The 22521-nt window shown below is 37.3% G+C and overlaps 1 protein-coding gene across 6 annotated transcripts in view; it reads left to right on the top strand.

The window, feature by feature from the left end:
• The window catches only part of ikzf2 (IKAROS family zinc finger 2), a 38768-nt gene that overhangs the window by 5374 nt on the left and 10873 nt on the right, over positions 1–22521 (top strand). For 2 of the 6 annotated variants that reach the window (XM_025903890.1, XM_025903889.1), the window contains 2 exons: positions 15107–15153; positions 19760–19861. In XM_025903890.1, coding sequence (XP_025759675.1) covers positions 15107–15153; positions 19760–19861 — 149 coding nt within the window. Of the gene's footprint in view, positions 1–12784; positions 12844–13727; positions 13812–15106; positions 15154–19759; positions 19862–22521 lie in introns of those variants that run through there. The other 4 variants (XM_019353238.2, XM_025903892.1, XM_019353239.2 and 1 more) reach the window with 4 other exon arrangements.

The raw sequence follows: 22521 nt of genomic DNA, 5'->3' as shown, positions 1-22521 counted from the left end.
TCAGGAAACACTGTTAAATGTTCAGTTTCTATGCCATATGTCAAAACAAGATCTAGAGTGTGATTAAAGTGGTGGGTGGGTTCTTTTACATTTTGAGAGAAGCCAATTGAGTCTAACAACAGATTAAATGCCATGTTGAGGCTGTCATTTTTAGCATCTACATGGATGTTAAAATAATTATTTTATCTGAGCTGAGCACTAAATCTGAGAAAGAAGTCTGAGAAATCAGACCGAAACTCTGTGTAATGCCCAGGGGGACGATAGATGATAACAAATAAGACTGGTTTTTGAGTTTACCAGCTAGGGTGAACAAGGCTAAGCATCAGGCTTTCAAATTATTGGAGATTATGTATCGGAATTTCAGGAGCGGAACCACGCCTCCAAACACGCTCCTTCCGGTTGTCATCTATATAGGTTCCCCCAGTTCTCCAAGCTGTTCATTCTCGTTTACGTGGCCCACCCTCCCTCCCTCCTTGTTCTCTATTCTTGAACGTCTTCACTCCTATTTAGTACACGGTGATCTGCCAGGCCCGGGAGCCGTCGCCAGTCCCCTTCGAGGCCTTCCCCAAACCGCACCTCAGTTCATGTCCCAGCATTCACCTTTACCTACTAAAACGCAGTCAAACCTAAAATGAGGACGTGGGCCCAGCTAGTGAAATAAAAAGTCTTTCTTGGTCTTTCGTTAATTAATAGGCTGGCGTGGAAAATTGCTGCCACACCGCCCCCGCGGCCTGTGCTTCGAGGTTTCTGATGGTTAGAATGACTCGGGGGTTGATTCATTTAAACTAACATAATCCTCCTACTGTAACCAGGATTCTGTAAGGACAGAGTAAATCAATTTGTTGATCAGTTATTAACTCATGTACTAATAGAGACTTGGACGAGAGAGACCTGATGTTTAGTAATCCACATTTCACTGTTTTACTCTTTGGTTCAGATGTGGATGGTGTATTGTTCTTTCTTTGTGATTTTTTTGCTGATTTTTAGTTTTTTTTTTCTCTGTTTGGGAGCTGACACAGCCTCTAAGGGGATGGGGTTTTGGGAGGTAATGGGAGGAAAAAGCTGCAGAGAGGTGTGTAAGATTGCCACTCTGCTTCCTGGTCCCAACTCTGGATAGTCACATTTTGGAGGGTTTAACATATTTGGCCAGATTTCTAAAAATGAGCTGCTTATCCACAGTGGGATGGATGCCGTCTCTCCTAACACAAACAGGCTTCCCCCAGAAAGTTTCCCCATTATCTATAAAGCTGACATAGTTTTTTGGACACCACTCAGAGGAATTTAAGGAGATGTCACTCCTGGTCTGATTGGGGAGGGGACCATAGAAAACTACAAAGTCCGACATTGTTTTGGCAAAGTTACACACTGATTCAATATTAATTTTAGTGACCTCTGACTGACGTAACCGGGTGTCATTACTGCCAATGTGAATACCCTTACACTTAGCCAGCAGTTTTAAATTTTCCTCAAATGTCGCCTGCTCTGACCCCTGGAAGACAGTTGACTATAGTTGCTGGTGTCTCTAGCTTCACAGGTCTCAGAACAGAATCACCATCATTAAATCTGAAATGGATTGTTTTTGAACAAACAGTAACTCTACAAAATAACTTAAGTCAGAACCTCAAGCTTTGAATTAATGACAGATTTCCAGTAGTTACAAAAATGAAGGTAAGAAATAACACTGAAGATAAATTCTGCTAAATAAAGTTTTAGCCTCAACGAAGTGTCTATTGGGGCCTCAATGTGACGGCAGAATGGTATGTGTTATAGCACATACAGGCAGAAATAACAATGTAATCAATGAAAATGTATGTGTTCATAGAAAGAGTAGAAAATTGATCTTTTACTGAATTCCTTTTCAATCATAATATGAGCATAAATCTCAAACAGCCTGTTTATAGTGTGTTTATAGTGTACATGTCGCTTTAACATCCATGCTTCTCATGTGTGCAAAATGATATCCATATCCATGGTAGGGCACTATGCCAAGATAGTTTCTACCAAACACATTGATTTAAACACAAATGAACCTACACCATGTGTTCTTTAAAAAATAAAGAAGTAAATTGAGAAAATGAGATTGAAAAATGTTCTTTGGTCCAGTTTATATCCTGTGATGAATGCAGAGTTGTAGTAAGAAGGTTTTGTCCCTATGCTTAATATGCAGTACACTTCACTGGTATTCCTAGGGGTGTAGTGTAAAGAGGGCTATTTCACAATATAGCTACAGCTTTTGGGATAAGTTTTAATTTAAGGCATTCTGTTAGAGCGTTTTATACGTACCTTATAAATTTAGAGTTATGTTCACTATATACATTTTTATATTCACTAATAATTACAAGGCTTATTTTTTGTCACCCACCAGTTACTGTGAGCTTGTTTGTTCCCTGAGTATCAGTGATACAATGCAAGGCAAGCTCCTTGGGCTGAACCAACTAACAGCATGTGAGAAATTCCCTCACACAGTAGCCACTGAATCTACTGGAACATGTAACCTCCTTTAAGTGCAGGTTCATTGGCATGATGATTGTCGGATATACTTAATTTAAATATACTTATGTTTAGTTAACAAGGATAACTCTGGCCAAGTGTCCCACCAGATATACTCCCAGTGGCCATGGGTTAAAGTGGGTCCTCTGTAATTAAATGTGACTGGCATTTTCATACATAATAATGTCAAGCAAGTTAATTTTTCATGTGCCACTGATTGGCCTTCATTCCAGCTGAAGTTGTGAAGATAGTAGCTCAGTTAAGGAAGTGTGTGTGTCCACATATACACATGTTAAACCCGACATACTTATCATCAGCATCTAACAGATAACAGAGGGTTATCAGTTATCAATTTATCAGTTTTCCTATCAGACACTAAGTATTATTTATAGTTAAGTCACTTGTTATTCACAGCACCAATCCTTAAATTATGAGTCCTTAGTTATTAGCAGGTTTTGATTTTCAGATATTCTTTAGTATCCTCCTAGGACCTGGTGTCCACATATGTGGACAACACATTTTGGGTTGTCTAGACCAAAATATAACATTTTGCTCTACAAGGGCCTGATATCCACTAGGACATTATACTGCCACTGTTCTATCAAAATTTAAAACGAATGTCCTCATATGTGGATCTCATTTTTCTCAGAAACAAAAATCTTGTAAAAAAAAAAATAAAAATAAAAATGTGGTAATTCTTTGTTTTTACATTCATCAGGTCCCAATCAGCCTAAATAGCAAAGAGAAATTAAAACTGCATGCCATGAAAGAGTTCGGGTCTTAGGAGGGTTTTTCTGTGTATTTAGTGATTCCTAGTTTTGTAATTATGGAGTTTATTTACCTCCCTTTACTAACCCTTTGTCCTATCCTCTGTTGATTTCTAATCTGTTAAATCTACTCACATTTTTATGTTTCAGCCATGTTTGTCATTTATTTGCAATTTTACATTGAGAATAATCTGTCTCCTGTGTCTTGCAATTAGTTTTACTTCCCCTCCTGTCTCATTGTCATTGGTAGTCTTCACATCCATGTCTCGACCCACCTGTGCCTCATTATCTTTCTGTGTTCAACTTTTTGATTGCCTGACTTGTCTATAAATAATCCTGTCCTTCCCCTCAGTTGTTGTCACAGTGTCTGTGTGCATCCCTGTGACTTCTCTGCTGGTACTTTCAATTTAGTTGTGTCCTTGTGAACTTTTAATGGATTCTCAGTGAAAACATATAGTTGGCAAAATGAGAACAACAACAAGATTAGTATATACTATTAAGTGCAGTGATTACAGTAAATCATATGTCAGCCCCCTCTGACAGATTAAAAAAAAAATCAAATAATCTGTAAACAGCTCAACAATTTAAATAAATTACAATGGGGTTTTTTTTGGGGGGGGGGGTAAGTTGAGCAGTAAACTCCAGGAAAGCAGAGGACTCACATTAGAAATTGTAATTTCCACTTTAAGCCCTGCTAATGGCCATAATTGATCAATACAAATTGGACAGGATACAGACTACCAAAAACTGACAGAATCTATAGACTTGTAGATATGTTCTTTAAAAGGGTTTTAGAAAAAGTTATCTAAGAGTAGTACTGCATGACTGTCAAACATCCACCTACTGAAATTTGGTGCCATTGATGTTTGGCATGCATATGGGAAAAACATACATACAAAATGCCAACCAGACCATAGGCAGTCAAGATAATCATATAATCTCTTTCCTTTGATATGCTACATCAGTACTCATGAATAAATGCAAAAAGCACAGCAGGAAGTTCAGGGGGCCTGAACGATTAGAGTAATCACAACAAAAATAGAACTGGACCGTCTGTTTAGAAATTCTCCACAGCCACTGAGTAAACCGAGCACTAGCCAGTCTTTATCACCAAAGCTAGTTGCATCTTTAAACACTAACCTAAAATATTATTTATAAGCAACTTTTTTTAAAAAGCCAAAAGAAAAGAAAGAAAAAAAATCCTCCTCCTACACACGATCATGCTTACAGAAACAAACACAAATACTCCCCACTTACCCTGATTACCATCACAACACACCCACTCAGATTAGTAAAATGTTGCTCTTGGAATGTTTTACTAGGCAGAGAGCTAGACAGCTAGTTAACAACTTTCAGTTGTATCAATAAATCCACAGTACTCGACTTTCTTGTGAAATCTACTGAGAAATAATTCCCCATTACAAAACTGAATATCAAACATGTAAAGACATATTAAAAATTACTTTCCTTACTAGAAAGATTGTATTAAACTCAGGGACTCGGGGTTAGCTATAACTAGCCCTCTGCTGTAGTACGAAAAATGCCCACAAACAGATAAAGAGCTAAAGCAGCTGACTATAATGTTCAATGTTCAAATTAACACTAAAGTTGTGGATATTTTTGTAAGAATTAGCTAGGACCAGAAAAATGTTGATCTTAATCTTTGACCATCAACTTCTAATCAATTCATCCTTGAGTCCAAGTGTCAATGTTGGGTCAAACTTGAAGAAATTCCAGAAAGAAATCATAGACAGTGTCAAAGGATGTCAAACTGAACCAAGGATTACAAACTGAGGGATAATCTGAAAACATAATCTTTCTAGTAATGGCTGTTGTAAGCACATAGGCATGAAAAAGTTAATGTAGCTTGTCTTTACTTTCTTTCATAGTATATAAACAACCACTACAAAGTATTAAGGAATTTATTAAGGCGTTTAAATTAGGAGATTACCTGCCTGGGGAAAGAAAGAAAGACTAAGAATACACTTGTTATTGGGTGTAACTCCAGTTCTGTGATTGGGTTTGTTGATATAGAATCTCTTTTAAACAGTCTTTGTTATAAGTCTGCTTTTTTTTTTCTTCTGGATAAAAAGCAAAGGAAAAGCAAGCTCTATAATCTAAGATATCTAGTTTAGTCACTATCTTTCTAAATTACAATTTATTGAAAGGTTAATATGACTATAATGATGACAAAACATGACTAAAACCAAGATCTATAAGTGTGGGAGGTCTTCCTTGGGATATATGTGTAATATAAGTTCCCAATTAGAATGAGTGGTCTGAGATTTTTGGCTTTGAAATAAAATCACTTGTCGTTATGCTGCTTCACTATGCTGCTTCACCTTTAAAATAATGCATTGGTTCATTCTGTTCACAGAAGGCACCAGTGGTCGTGTTCTGTTTTGTTTTTGTCAGTTGGTATTAAAGCACTCAAGACAATAGTTGTGTTGGCTCTGCACATTTTAAAGCCCCTGTATTTCGATAGAGCTACAGTGCCCTCTGTCAGCATTTACAGGGATATCACAGACTTTTAGTTGGTATTCCCTTGTGTGTGTGCATGTGAGCGTGTGCAAATTGTTGGACAAAGACAAAATTTAGTCGTATTGCCTCTGTACACCATCAACAAAGTGGATTTTATATAAAATAATTATTGTCTGATTAAAGTGTAGACTTTCAGCTTTAGTTCAAGATGTTTTACAAAGGTTTTGTAGTAACAGCGTTTTCCAGAAGGTCAAAATGAATTAGAAAAATTAACATAACTTTAAATTGTTTTCAATACTTGGATGAAGTTCAATGTCTGGAACTCATGGGTGTCACCAAATGCTGTTTCCTCCCTTGAAAACTAATTTGGCTTTCCTCATCTTAAGTATAGCGACTGGTTTGCACCTTGTTGTAAACCATCTGTGTTTCCATTTATCAATGTTTCTGTAGACTGTAGATGTCTACTCGGATGTCTTCTTGAATATGTCATTTCTTCTTGTATTTTTTTTTAATGGGACAGTAGTGAGCTCAAGGAGGACTTTGACAATATCGCTAGAACTGTTTGAGTTCCCACCACGTTTGAGGCTCGTGGGGGGAATCTCGAAACAGTGAAAGAGTAAAACAGCATAGGAGTGATCATATGTAATGAACAAAAGGAACAGAGGTCACACATAGGTCAGAGGGTGATTTGACATAAATGCAAGATGTGTACCTGAAAGCACAAGCATAAGCACAAGCATTTAAACCCAACTGGGATTAAATTGATCGCTAACTGAGATTAAAACAAAGATCAAAAGAGAGGTTGGGGTGTGGAAATCAGTAAGTTTTAAAATAAGATATCTGAGACCTAATTTCAGTGAGTGTTGGAAACACATATCTCCAACACAGTTTCACACATGCAAGGTTTCCTACAATTGATGTGAATGTACAAACTAGTTTAAAATAACCTGTTTTTTGTTGTTTGTGTTTTAAATGTTATTTAGTACTGAATTCGTACGGATAATTATAGATGGTAGTTATGAGCATTTTTATTGATATAACGGCGAGGAAGGAGTTTAACAGCTATAATGGTTATACATAACAAATGCCAGCAGTTCCAGAATATTCTCATCATTTTCATTTTAAATAAAATATAATTAAATCTTTATGGCTGTTGTGTCTTGAAGTCCTTGGTAAAATAGGACAAAACAGTGTGTGGAAATAGATGACCAACCACCCCACCCCACCCACCAACACCACCAGCACCACCTCTATATAACATTAGCTAAGCATTAATAAGTCATTTATTAGCACTGGGTAGTAGGTTGAAATTTGATATAGACACTTGCTTTGAAATGGTATCTTACCCAGGTTAAACTGAACTGGAACGTACAGTCAGTGCATGAAATACAAACAGTCTTTCAGGCCTTTTGTTATTGCTGAGCTGTCCAGTGCATTAATTGTTTCAAAGAATGCACCAGATTGCACCAATTTCATTGGGCAACATATTTAAATTTACAGCAAAAAGCTATGAAATACAAAACACTTTGAATCAGCTTCAGATTTGATATCTGAAGCTGCATAAATTGATTAAAGTCTGAATTTCAATCACATATTATACCATAAATCCCAACAGTTGTGCCAAGTGTACCAAGTGGTGTGCCAAGACAAGATTACACAAAGCATGTCTCTTTCCAATAATTTATGAACCTAATATATTATATGTATATTTTCAGTTGTAGATGAGGATGTGACACTATGACAAATTACCACAGATGCAATAACCGCAACCGTGGGCGTATATGCAGTGGGGCTGTTTTTGAGGTAAAGGGTCTTGAGGCAGTTATTAGCATTTGCTTATGTTTCTGAAACTGAAAACTGATTGTGGGGAAAAAAAAAAAAAGAAAAACCAGCGCCTTCCTCGGAGTTGATCATATCTTTATCTGCTCTATCTGACCTTGCTAGACAATTTTCCAATATGGGTCTGCCTCATTTATAGCCTTGTACTCATTTTTTACTAATGCAAGTTTATATTATGTTTGAAACTTTCTGACCATACTTAGAGAGGAAGCAAAATGCATGCTAGCAGAAGAGAAAAGTAATACTGATTTGAAGTAATCTTGCTGATAATACATTTCGAGTGATAACACACAAGTATTACAAATAACACAATAGATGCTTATAATCTATGTGTCCATGTTATGTACAGAATTTAATAAAATAGATTTTGATGTATCATAAGGAGGAAAACCAGTGCTGTGTCGTGTGTGCTATGTGATATAAAGACAGAGAGAGAGAGAGGAGAGAAGAGAAAAAACTCTCTTGTATTGGTCTGAGTTTGAAGGATTTATGCAAGGCTCAACATGACAAAACCTATCACTGTGAATATCTATATCTTTAGCAATCTATTCCTACATGTGTAAGCATTTAATTTATGGACTGCTGTTAAAAAGGGTATCTAATTATTCAACACACTGACACTAGGGGGAAGCATTCAGCCACTTAATGGTGGAGGCTCAGTGTTTTTTGGTTACACTGAATAACTTTTAAAAGAAAGTCTCATAAAATAAGTCTTAGAGGTGCCTTTGGCTTCTTACAACTCCATACGTTCAGTACTACAATAATGTGAATCGGCATGTGCAAAGAGTGACAATGTACGTCACACACTTACATTACTGAACACTGGCAGTAAAATGAAAATGGCAGTTACTGAAATTGATTAATTTTTGCTGTTTGTATGAATGTTTATATGGTCAAGCTTCATCAGTAACAATACTATGTTGTTTTTACAGGTCTAATTGTGGTGACTACTCAAAATACAGTTAATGTAACATCTGTTTCGGTGACATTTTTCAGTACTGCCACTGTGGAAATACTCTGCTTCATAAGAACACCCCCATATCTCACTGCATTTAAAAGAACAGTGGCCAGAATTTTTAGAACAAAAGAAAGAAAGAAAGAAAGAAAGAAAGAAAGAAAGAAAGATCAGAGAAACTATTCTGATTAATTTCTTTTTTAAGACAAACATCACAATGATAATAAAACAGACTGAATCCAGGCAGTGTGGACAATTTGGACTAAACTTACTGAATACATCTGATATTTAGATTTTTTTAAAAAGTCCAGGCAGGTCACAAAAGAAAAAAAAACATTCCATGTTACAAATAAAAAGTACACTAAAACTACAACTACAAACTACAAAGGTATCTCACCAACAAAGGATAAAACAGGATAAATACTGACTAATTTTGCAGTAAAGACCACCTTTACCAATATCAAAGTGCGACAAAGGCACTCCTGAGGTGAATCTGAAATATTCACATTCCAGTTTGACATTCATTCAGAATAATGATGGTAACAAATGAACCAAACACGCAATTTACTGATCGTCCTCCACTTGTGGTATTGACCAGTTCTGAAATCAACCAAGTCCTCTTTGTCTGACACGTATATAGATAAATGTGTTGAATGTGTGGGACAAGAGTGAGACAGAGGAGATGGTCAACAGGTCAGTCTTGTCCTAGAATTGAACCTCTCAAGTAGTAGTATCAGTTATGGTAGTATACTACTAATATAGGAAAATGTTAAATAGGGTATGAAAGGTAATCACGGGGTAGGCCAACAAAGAAAAACAGAAAGCAAAGCTCAGAAGTAATGATGAAAATAATTATAAAATAGGTGAAAACAGGTGAATATGCTAACAAATCATACACATCTGAGAACCTTCATTGAAATCTACTTTATTTCATAAACTGGTTAGAGTTTTAAACGTGAAATGTTAAAAACCATAAAATAAAATGCAGTGCAAGAAAGTCCAACATTTCCTACTAAGTTATCAGGTAGAACTGTTAAGAAAATTCATTTACACTTTGAGTTTAAAAACTGTGTTAACTTCTACTAATAAGAACTAGACTTACATATGACACACACAAGCTGTCTGATTTCTGAATGTCTGAGGAAGATTATAGCATTGACTATGAGAATCAGTGTGTTGCAACCTGGGCATCAGAAGGTGGTCACTACACTGAATACAGATTGAATTTTTCATGCATTTTGTCAAATCTGAAAAGAAAATCTGAGAGCTTCATACTCATTTCTTATATATTTTTGTATAATGAAGCAATACCAGAACATGAGATGCAGGTCCAATTTGGACCAAATATATAACTTTACATGAAGAAAATGAACATTTTCATAGGCAATTTTGAGCTCTCAATTCCCCCCTTTAAACCAGACACTGAGCTCTCACTTTGCTCTTCGAAGTATAACAGGATGATGGATAGGTTTGGCAAATAAGTTTAAATATAGCTACATTCGACTCAGTTGTATGTATTTGATATAACAACGCAAAACTTCTAATAAAAATAATACTGCAAATAATATTAATAATCATGGACATAATAATAATAAATAAGGGCTATACTTCTCCAAATGCAGCTAACAGCACATTACATAACTCTTTAACGAACAAAACACAAGGGTGAATAAAATTTTGGGATTTTACCAACACTCCGCTTACCTTTCATTTGCAGCCAGTATGTTTTTTACATGAAGCTAGTCCTGGATAAGCCAGCTAAGCAGCATTGTTTTTACTGGGCCTAAACACTCTGCTATGAAATTACCATTTATGGGCTCTTAGTTTTACTGTCAAGAGTGACACTGTATGGCACTACACTAATGAGATTTATTGTAGTATACCATGCAATCTTTGACTTATTTTACTGGACCACTTTAAAATTATGGCTGCTGACTGACTGTTGCTAGCAAGCTAATGTAAGTAGTCATAGCTAAAACTGTAAGCTAGCCAGCAACACACCAGTCAGCGGCGTACAGAGACATTCAAATGCTACCATAAAGATAGATGACAGTGTTACTTTAACTCTAGAAAGTCTGTTTTCCAAAGGAAAGCTTGGTTAGCAACTTACCCTCATAAAATATGGAGGCAGAGTACACTAATTCCACCTACACAAGTGTGAAGTAACAACAGTATACAACACTGGAATTTCACTCTATAACTGGACAGATGGCCTTAGAGCGAAAGTGGTCAAGAGGTCCTACTCAGTGACTTGAATTGTAAAGGTGATGCCTAGCAGACAGCCTGCTGGCTACAGCTACCTGTGGCAATTTTTATCAAGGAAAAAGTAACTGATGGATATTAACTGACTCAGTTTTGGAGCTACCCTCAAGTGGCTGTTAAAGAAACTGCACGTGCGGGCTTCATTTTTCAGCCTGGGGGGACCCAAAGGGAGTCCATGGAGCACAAAATTTTCATCTGTCACTTTTGAGGATTTGTGGCTTGGTAGCTATGTTGCTTCACTTCATTTTTTCCAATCGTGATGACTGGCCGCTGCTTGCAAACATGACCTATGGAAACTTTTGATTTGTGTGGTGTATATGAGAAAGGGCAATTTCAAATATCAAGTGTTGTTTTCAAAACAGAAATTATGTACCAAAATCTAAACTCGACAGACATTTAATGTGTATCTCACCTAGCAGATAATTTGGCTTGTCTTTCAGTACATTTCAAGCTATATGTTTTATAAATATTAGAAAATATTATTTGTTTTTGTAGACAATATAATAAAAATGATTAATTAGACTGTGACACCTGTGGGGAGCCACTGTGTGAATGGTGTTAAACTCACCTGCACCCTCAACCTCTTTTTGGTTTGATTTTTGGTTTTGTTTTCAAGTTTAAAAACACCCTTTACTATCATTCCCACACTCTGACATTTACAATGATGTCACTGCAAACCAGACCTCATGACCTAATTTGCGTCATAATTTCTCCTATTAATCATTCTAAGAAATGACTTATATTTGGTGCTGTGTTCTTGAACTTTTCCCATTTTGTCACTGTACTTTGGTACTGTACAAATTATTTTTACTTTTAAGTTACTGAATTTCAAGAGACCATTAGAAAGTAGTTTTTTCCTTTCTTTCTTGTTTTGTTTCACCCCAAAACATACCTGAGGTTTGTGTCATGCGATGGAGTCTCCCAGTAACACACTGAAATTAAAAATGTCAAAAGTTTTAACAAATTTGTAAAATAATGATTATGATTAACACAAAAGAATGAATAATGGAAGATATATACCTGAGTTTCTTAAAATCAACTATTGATATTGCAGTCACAATTACTGTAGCTTGTACAAGCAGTAGTTATAGACTAATGGTTTGCATTCTTGACAACACTAATCATGCTATAAAATAACCAATGCTTTTGCCACAATTTTATTTCCAAAGAAAAGCAGTAACGTTGTAGTAATTCAGTGATAATATTATGTCAGTGTGCACACATATATATATAATGCATGTGGTCACTTTACATGTCCTTGAGTACACGGTAGCCCCCAATAGACTATGCCACTTATGTTTTGTCGTCACAGGGATATAATCTGGCAACAGCCTTAGAAATAAGAGGCCCCTTGTAACCTAATCGATTGCCGAGCAGGGAGGCAGACTGGGTCCACACTCTGTGATCCGTTTCTCTGTGTCAGACCAAGTTCCCAGAATAGCAGCTCGTGCGGGTTGTCTGTGGAGGAGATGGAAGAGGAAGTCAGTGGTGGATGTAACAACTGTTGCTTTTGCTGCCGCTGCGGAACCATACCTGTCAGTCCGCGCTGCATGTTAGATGTCGGACAAGAATGAATTCCGTTTCAAGCCGAGACATTCAGTCTGGATCAGTGTGCAAGTTCATGGGATTATATAAACTCCTACGTGTTTAAGGTAAATTTTAAAAAAAAGAGCGCGCGGGAGAAACCTTAGTGCGTGAATCGGTTTCCTGTTTGAACTAGGTAACTGCTTTGATATAGCCATTGAATATCGTTCGGCTATCAATTGGCTACAGACGCTTCAGAGCTGCTAGGGGCGCATGTCTGCAGCAAAGGCAGACAAGGAGCGTCTGTCTGATGAATGGAAAGCCAGACGGGCTCTGCTGTAGACTGCGGTGATCGGATAACCTGTTGAATTGCAGCTGTCAGTCAGCTCCGAGCCTTCCAGGCAACACAGCCAGCAAAAATCACTTAACACGAGAAACACAGCGCGTTGCCACAATAAGAACAAAAAGTCGCTTTACGGTTTTGCAGCTGATGGTTATTTCCAGAGATGCGCTGTTGCCTGCCAGGTATGCACTCTGTCCTTAGCTTACTACTTAACTTGCCTGGTGATCTGCAAAATACACTTTTCTTGCCTTTTTGCTGTTTTCGTAGCTTGAATATTTTTGGCTTCCTAAAGTAATCGTGCAGACAAACTAGGAAGTAGTTTCAAAAGTGGAAGGCCTATATTTAAAAAGAAACTGTTAATTTAACTTATTATTATTGCTGATGGGACAGTGCCCCACGTTGGCTAGCGTTTGGACGCATTAGTATTGCCGATTTAATCCGCCGTTTACTTTGCCACTACATCACATTATTTCTTGTTGGCAGCAGCAGCAGTTAAAACAGATGAAGCTCTACCGGTTTGACCTTGAGTCACATCTCCACAGTAGCTTTTTATCATTGCCTACCCGCGGATTTCCAGTCCTTTGGTTGTTGAAAATAGCTTGGCTGCTCCCTGTCGCTATGGCTAATTCCTTAGGAACCGGTGGATCCAGTTTGATCCCTCTCTTTCTTTCCTTACCAACTTGTTGAGTCTTCCCCTTCTTTGTTCCTACTGCAAAAGTCCACGGGGTAAGACAAGAGTCGTGCGACTTCTAATGGAATGCTGTACATTTACATCCAGTGAGTGTATAACTCGGTGGGGCAGTGCGAGTGTCGTTTTTTTTTAATGTGGAAAACTGTGCGGGACGCACGCAGAAGAAGCTTTTGACACTCACCTGTAGGACACTATCGACGCGCACCTCCTCAACTTTCCAATGTTTTTTTTTGAGCTGACTCATGTGAATCAGAGGATGTTTTTCGCTTTTAGTGGACTGCTAATGAGACATGTCGATCTAAAAAGAAGTATTTTCTTTCGTATTGAGACATCACTGGACTAAATAGGCATATTTTACTCTTTGCTTCATTAAAGGGAGGTGGAGACACCTTGCCACCCCCCTCCTCCGTCCTTGACTGAAAGCACCAACTAATTTTTGCACAAGGGAGACAGTCGAAGGTAATTATATGAATATATATATTTTTTATTCACTCCACATTACTTTCTTGTTTTACTTTCACGTTTCACTTTTAATTTTAGTGGCTTATTGTATATAAATAATCACTGTTTAAAAGAAATCGCTATGTTTAGTTGCTGTGACTGTAAAATGGCCAAAGATTACCCCATGTAGCTAAGAGGAGGTCTCATATATGTACTGAGAAAACTGTGGCTGACTTCTTGTCACTATTAAACTGTTATTAGAGTATCTAATATCTAATCATGGGAAATGAAAAAAGGGGATGTGGATTCTGCGTTTCTCTTGCACTCTATTCTCATTATTTAAGAGCTTAGTTGTATGTTCTTCAAGGAAGCCAGCAGCTGTGCATTGATACAATGTAATGTTGTTGTGACACTCCACACATTTAAATAATATCAGAAATATTTTTGTTGTAATGTGCTTCCAAATTCTAATGATTATAAAGTCACTTTGTATTTCTTGATTATAACATTTTTATACTCAGCAATGAAAGGAGGTTGAGCGATAAAGATTGAATCAAACTTCAGTTTCTAACTTATAAAAATAAGAAATCCCATTACAACTTATTCAATTCAAATGTGCCCCATTATACCAACACTCGGTTAAAAACAGAGCGTGCGTTACAATGCCCTTCTAGAAAGTTGAATGCCTTGTGTTTCGTTCTGAGGTGATGCCACTTATTGTGTTGGTTGCTTTGTCCCTTTGGCACTAAAGTTCAAATGGCAACGTAATAAATTTCAGCATAGTGCACATTTTGGTTCATCTTCCCTTGCCTGTTTTGTTATTCACTCAAATAGTTGAGGGGTTATTTAACCTGAAATAAAGATTGGTGAAATGTATAACGTTTGTACAATGATTATGTAATTTTGGGGAAAGAGGTGAATAAAGGAACCATGAAATCAACAATTCAACTTCTTTTTAGACGAGCACTCTTTTCATTGTAGAATGTGAAACTAAAACACGGCTGTTCACACATTTAAAATAGTTCACAGGGTAGCTTGCTAAATATACATGACTACTTCTCTAAAAAGAAAACAGCACAGACCTATTGTTGCTGTAATAAACTTCTGTAGAGTGGAAGTTATACACACAAAGCTTTGTAGCTGCTGTGAATTGCAGTTAGTTTGCACATGCATTGCTTTGATCGTGCAGGTTTACGTGATCATTTATTGTGTCACTTAGTTTTATCTGTTAGTCTTCATCGTTAAACAAATGAAGAATTAAGACAAAATTAATAACGTAAACGTTGCAGTAATATCTCAATTTTCTATTGCAGCACTCCCAGAGCCCTTGAAATGGAGGCTTCCGAAGACTATCGTACTAGTAAGTCTTTACATCTATTATTTATTACATTCAATTGAATCTGTGACCCGTACATTATAAACAAGGACACAGTATAACCCATATATTCAAATGCATGTTTATATTCTACTGAATATGAGAATAATAATGATTGCATCGGTATGAGAACTTTGACCTTAAAAAGTGGTTTTGAACTTCACAGTGAATCCAACAATTTTTATTTGATTTTTATTTGATTTATTTTTAAACCATGAAAAAAAAATGACAAAAAAAAACCCCAAAACATTTTTGCAATCACAACACAACATTTTAAGGGATTTTCCCCCAAGTGCAGCCTTTTTCCTGTTCACCCCTTAAAGGTAGAGAAAATGCATTAGCAACATCCTGTTGAACGCAGCAGATACTGGATATGCGCTTTGTGGTGCTCCATTGCCCTTTGCTGGTTTCCTTTGGGCAGGTCTCTTGAATATCTTCCCTGCCCCCCCTCACCCCCACCCCCCTCACCATGTATTTCGCTTTGGTGTGCATATTTCAAAACAGGTAGCATGTTGTTGATGATCTGTGGGGACTTTTAGGTCTTCATTTGGGGTTTGCGCTTGCAGGAACACATAGGCGAATAGTCTTGGAGGTGGAAAAAAGAAATGGAGGCTCTTTTTCTCCCTGCCTGTCAGTGCGTCACTTCTGAAATAATATTTTTATAATTCTATATCTTTCAAAAGGCATACATCTTTGGAGGATACTAGATGGAAATTGTCATTGCTTCCATATATTTTGACTTTCTCCTCAGTTTTGGCAAGGCACTGTGTACTGTGGGTGAAAATTTAGGTCAAGTAGTCTACCTTTGTGTCACGCATCATCACAGTCTCACTCAGTTCTCTTCCACATGTACACAGCTACCCTACTACACTAATTCTTAGCATCCCTGTTACATATAAACACTCTGTTTACACATGGTTTCCAAATCTCTGGGAAACTATATTACAAATATAACAAAAAAATTGAGTACAGTGGTTTGTAATTCCTACGTTAAAAAAAAAAATACAAAGACAACGTATCAAACGTATCAAACGTTAAAACGGAGACATTATATTGTTCTCATGTATTCGTTTGTTTTAAGCCACGTAGATTAATTTCGAACTTTATGGCAGTAACATATTTCAAATAATTTAGGAAAGGGACATGTTTACCACTGTGTTGCATCCCGACTTCTGCTAACACTACTTATAACCATTTAGCATACTTATGAAAAAAAAAATCTTTCTAGTCTTGTTAGATAAAAGACGCAAACTTCTCCATGCTTTGTTTGCATTTTAATTTTTTTTTTAACTGTTTATTTTTAATTTTATTTTTATCTGCAGCCTTCTCTACTTAGCATCAAGCCTCTTTTACTTCAAAGCCTCGCTGTTGTCATAAATACAGAATGTCGTGTGGTATCGATTTGCTGATATAAGCAAGGTCTGTTCTGCAAAAGATGCTGGTTATGGTTATGCTGCAAAAGAAAACTAAAAGCAGAAAACTGTGTATAACACTCATAGTAAGAAATGCTGTGTGCACTTATGAATCCCCATATGGTTTTGCTTTGGAACGGCACACAAGACAGTTTTCCATCTCATTTCTGTCCATCTTATATGAACTCAGGTCCAAAGAAAGTGCAAGTGTTTTTAAATCTTGTTTATATAGGCGGCACTTTTTTTTTTACTTTTTTACGTTTATTTTTGCATAGTAATGTTGCTGAACTGTGTTCCACAGTGATAGTGGTTTTCAGTAGTATTCCTGAGATTATGTAATGATTTCCACTGCAATACAATATCAGTTCTAGGCACGCAAACAGATTTCTTCAGAGTCTGTAGGTCTTTGAACAACTATCGATGTAGGATTTTGTAAGCGAAAACCCTCCCCACCTTTACTTCTGTGGGAGTCCAACTAATTTGGGATGTTCTAACTGACCAAATCATGCTATAAAATGATCTAATGAAATATACATTTTATTTATTTATTTTATTTGTAATAACTTGTCTTGTCCAGCCGTTTGTTGTCCCCGATCTCCTTTTTTCCAAATGTGTGGCTGGTATGAAACTCAGAAATTGCCTATATTTGACAAATTGATTAAGTATGTATGATATTGACACTTAAAACAAGTTATAAGAGCAGAAATTCCATTTGCTATCCTGGGACAATGATTGTACTTTATAAGCTATGCTTATGACTTCACTGTGTGTCAGTGAAGTCAGCAATTATTACACCTACAAGTTTCATGTGTACACATTTGTTCCTTTCCATTTGCCAGCGCATTAAATCATGTCAATTTGGTATATTACTTAAAGAACATTTTCTTCCGTAAGATTAAAGTGTTTGATATCCTAATCTGTTCGTACAGATTTGACTCAGCAAACCAGGGGCACCAACGCAAACCTCAGTCCATGAAAGCATACGTGTGTGTCTGAGTCTATTATTAACCTATCCCAAATTTATTATCTACCAGCCACTAAAACATTAAAAGTTTGCGTCTGCAAATTCACTGGTTGCGATATCTATGTATCTCTGTATAGATTTATATAGATTTATATTTCAAGGGGATTCTATTGGATTCAGTTCAGTTAACCAATTTTCATTCTCAAGAAACCAGTTTGAGATGATTTCAGCTTTGTGATATGTACTGTGGTCATAAATGGATGGGAATGGTCTGTAACAATCCTAAGATAGACAGTGGCATTTAAACAACGCTCAATTGGTACTAAAGGGCCCAAAGTGTGCTAAGAAAATTATTCCCCACCATCACAGCACCACCGCCACCAGTCTGAGCCGCTGATATAAGGCAGAATGGAGCCACACTTTTATGTTGTTCACATGAAATCGCGACCTATAAATCTGAGTACTGAGGCAGAAATTGAAACCTATAAGATCAGGCGACAACTTTCCAATCATTTGTTGTCGAGTTGTGGTTAGCCTGTTTAAACTGTAGCCCTCCGTTTTCGGTTCTTAACTCACAGAATTGCATCCAGTGTCATCTTCTACTCTACTGTAGCCCATCTGCTTCAAGATTTAACATGATGTGCACTCAGCGATGTTCTTTTGCATACCTTGGTTGTAACAAGTAGTTATTTGAGTAACTGTTTCCTTCAGATTAAAGCAGTCCGGCCATTGTCCTCTGACTTCTGTCATAAAACAAAACATTTTTACAGAGAACTGCGATTCGCTGGAAATTTTCCTTTTTTTTGGACATAATGTGTTCAAAGTCACTTAAATCATGTTTTTCTCCTATTCTGACGCTCAGTTTAAATTTTAGCAGGTTGTCATGCTATAATTGCTGCATGCGATTGGATTGGATTAGATATGTCTGTTAATGATAGATAGATAGACAGACATCAGACAGACAGACAGAGAGACAGACAGACAGACAGACAGATAGATAGATAGATTTGTGATTATCTAGCCATGGTGCTGTTAGGTGTCTGACAGCATCTATTACAGTAATGGAAAATCCTCCATGACAAATCTGGGCCACTCCTGTCTCCAGGACAGTATTGCCAAGGGATAGCCAACGTTGGTCACCTGAGATTTCCTCCAACCCCAACCCGTGCAACCTGAGCCTAGGCCCAGGGATTGTGTCTTGGACAGCATCTCCCAGTAAGCCCCACTCAGTGAGGCTGTAACTACAATGGAACAATGCCACAGAAAAAGCTTGTCAAGTTAAGAGGAGCTGTCAAAGAGAGAAAAGATCTGACACAGATTTCTTTTTTCATGTATGCGGGGTCACTTTAGACATATTCAGGAAAACCAAATTCTAACAGTGCACCATTGTAGCAATTCACAGGAAGCATCTATCATATTCTTTCGATTTTTTTTACAGAAGATTCCATAGCTGCAGCTATCCTTTTTAAATCAGACTGATAGTGTGGTGACACCACAATGGATACTTTACAATATTTCTCACTGTGGCTCCTAAGGGGTCAGAAGGGGTGTTTGCCTGTTGCTACTGCATTGTTCTAGTGACCCTGATGGGGCCATGCTGTAAGGGGATAAGGGATTGGTTTGCTCTCCCTCTGAGTGGACACCGGGCTATCCATAGCCCGAGTTCTGTACAAACTGCTGAGAGAATGCAATTTGATCTACATTTGCTGAACATTATAATCACATAGGTGGGTAAAAACTAGTTTGGTTTTGCATTCTGGATGTTGACTACCTTAATGACTATTCAAAATAGGTCTTGAAATAGATCTGAGTATGAAGAAATTAATCATATTCAATCTGAGAAGGCAATGATTACAAGAAGGCTTCTTCATCTTATTCAGTATGTCAAATGAAGACATTTGATTTATTTCTGTTCTATTGTCGCTATATTTACCTGCATTAAGATCATAGACCAGAAATAAGCATCTGGTTAGGTCTGGTATTTTACTGTCACAGTCTCTAATGTCATCCTCTATAACACCATTTTTTTTTTTCTCAGCAGCAACTTTCTCAATCTTAACCTCAGTTTTTGAAACCTTTTAATGTAACATAACCAATTAGTTGCATATTTAACACAATCAAGAAAACTGGCGTTTTTCACATAACAGTGGCATTTGTTGTTCAAGTACCGTATTCTACAGCACAATGCAGATTGCAGTGTTTCTGTGTCTCCCAGGTAACGGCCAATGCTCTCCTGGTAAGGAGAACTCGAGAATGTTGGCGGATATATCAGCACCTAATGGAGAGACGGTTCCTCAGGGTCCTAATTCCCCTGGTGGTGAGTGCTCAGTTATTAGATACACATTTCTGCAGCCTTCCAAGAACAGCTGTAGAATGAGCAGAGGCAGTTCATCATTAAAAATCAGCACGAGATCATTCAGGTTGGCTATGCGTTGAGATATGTTTTCACAAAAAAAGTTTTGCAAGGAAAGAAAGAATACTCTGTTTCCCATCAGTAACTATGGAATACATAGCTGATAGATTTGTAATTGGTTGCACCAGGTAAATTACCATGGCAAATGTGAGCAGATCAGAAAACAGATGCCTCTGATAGTATTTCTGGTATTTTGCATGGAACACATGTTCATTTGATTTGTGTGGAAACTTTAAATTTAAAAAAAAGGGAGGAAAAGCCATCCAAGGCATGAAGCCAGAATGACATTCTTGTCTCAAATAAAGAATTTGAGAAGCTTCATGAGAAAATTATCAAATAAAATATACCTGAAGATGAAAGCAGGGTTACCAGAAGTGGCTGTAGATTACACAGTAAAAGCTTGCGTGCAAACAATGTGCCCTGTTGCATCTTATACCATGTTGCACTTGGTCTGAAGTGTTGCTTGGTTCCTTTCAGCCTACTGACTTATATCTTTAGATCATCTCTAGCAGTGTCACTGTGAAGCAGCAAAGTAAGAAAAGGGGAAACAAAGTAAGACAAGGGACCTCAGTGAAAAAAAAGGGGAAGCTTATCTCCCACATGTTTAGAGATGCAGGGAGGTGGGCTGTGCAATGGTTTTCACAGGGAAATACTTTTCACCAATAAGAGCTGTTGTCATCGTCTCAGTTGCCTAACATGCTTGCCATTTGAGGTTTTGTTTCAAAAGAGTTGTGTTACTACTCATCATATACTGACAATAAGCGCAAAGGGGTACAAATTTTGGCGGTAAATTTCTTAAACTTGCAAGCAAAAGCAGAAACCGTACAGCGGTTATATTTGTGTTTATGCACTGATCTATTACACAGTGCAATAGCTGAATTACACTCTAGCTGACTACATGACCGATTGAGGGATGGCTGAATCTCTTCTTTGGGTTTCGGTCACCTTCTCAATCAGTAGTGATCATGATTCTAGGTTTTCTGTTTACTATATGAAAATTCAGTTAACTCACAAATTGAACAGAGACGTAGTAATTATGAAAACAGTATCCAGATGATTTTCCTAGCTGTTTTTGTCATGCGGATTGTTTCAAGCGTATCCTCATCTGACCAATCTTTGCATTCCACTCTGCCACACTGGAGAGACAGATGTAAAGATGCAAGGAGCTGAATAGCAAGGACGTTCAGGTCTGCTCCGTGTTGCCAGGATACAGCTGTCGAAGACAGGCTCGATTGCAACTTGGGTATTGGGATAAGTGTTCTTCTGTACAAACTGTGGCATTGAAAAACATACATTATCAGATTGAACAATGCTGGTTTTATATGCATATGCATGGATTCAGTCACATGCAATGACCACATTTATGCATTTCTCATATTGGCCTGTGAGAATTAACTTAAGGTGAAAGAGAACAATTACTAAATGCTGTCTAATGGGAGGCTTTAGTAATCCAACCACATATGCTTATATTATTGATTTTCATAAAATCCCAAAATAAGATAGCCAGGATTGTTTAGTTGTAGTTGGATAATGTATAACTCCTTGCCTGTGCAACATATAAAGCCCCAAAAGCTATTTTCAAGATTTTATGTAGTGCCTGAATTTTGTTTTTAAAGCACTGCAGGCTCATGTGATTTTTTTAAATTAAAAATATAATTTACACCACAAAAGCTAACTGATCCCTGTGCATATTACTTTGATATTGCTACATATGACAGATGTACCGAGATCAAAGATATCAAATGTAAGAAACTATAAATGTAAACACTTCATTGTGCTTGTTCATGGCGTATTTAAGATAGCGTTTGTGTTTAAACGACTGAAGATAATGTTTTGTCTGCTGTGTTCAGTATATTGATTTTATTCTATAAAGAGTAGAAGACTTTTTATGTAAAATTATTGCTAAATGCTTGTAACTAATAACTAGAAACTAAGTGATAAGTTTCCCGCCAGCTCAGATTCAGACACACATACATGCAGAAGCATGCAGACCCACACATGCACATGCGCACCCGTGCACGCACATGCGCGCGTGCACACACGCACACACACACATACACGCACATACACACACAGAGAGATGCACTCATAATATTGCACAATATTTTGCTTTTGCCATCCAGCCGGTCTCCCACTGCTAGTGAGCAGCAGCCAGAGAAGGCCTCTGGCACTCCTTTTCTTCCCAGGGACAGCCAGAAACTAGACCAGCCTGTTTTATTCTTTTTTTTTCCTTTCTGTCTCTTCTTGTCACCATGTCAAGTCAATGCTATCTATGAGATCAGTTGGTACGTAAATATGTTTTTTATTTTTATTTTTTTTAGTTATTTTTATTTTTATTCTGTACCTCTAATCTGCTCTGTCTCTAGCCTATATTCATTCTGTCTACAGTACATAGCAAGTCCAGCACAGATTAAATCAGCCCGTTGCGCCCCAATTCAGTTTACAGAAGTGACTCAGCCTTGTGGCTCAACCTTTACCTTCACCTAGTTCATCTCCATCCATTACAATTCAATATGACCGAATTTAGTGTAATGCATATTTACCTTTGACAGAGTTGTGTTGCC

The sequence above is a fragment of the Oreochromis niloticus genome, linkage group LG16 (assembly GCF_001858045.2).
Source record: "Oreochromis niloticus isolate F11D_XX linkage group LG16, O_niloticus_UMD_NMBU, whole genome shotgun sequence".
Lineage (NCBI taxonomy): Eukaryota > Metazoa > Chordata > Actinopteri > Cichliformes > Cichlidae > Oreochromis > Oreochromis niloticus.
The sequence above is the reverse complement of the archived record's forward strand: the minus strand, read 5'-3'. Positions and strand labels throughout refer to the sequence as shown.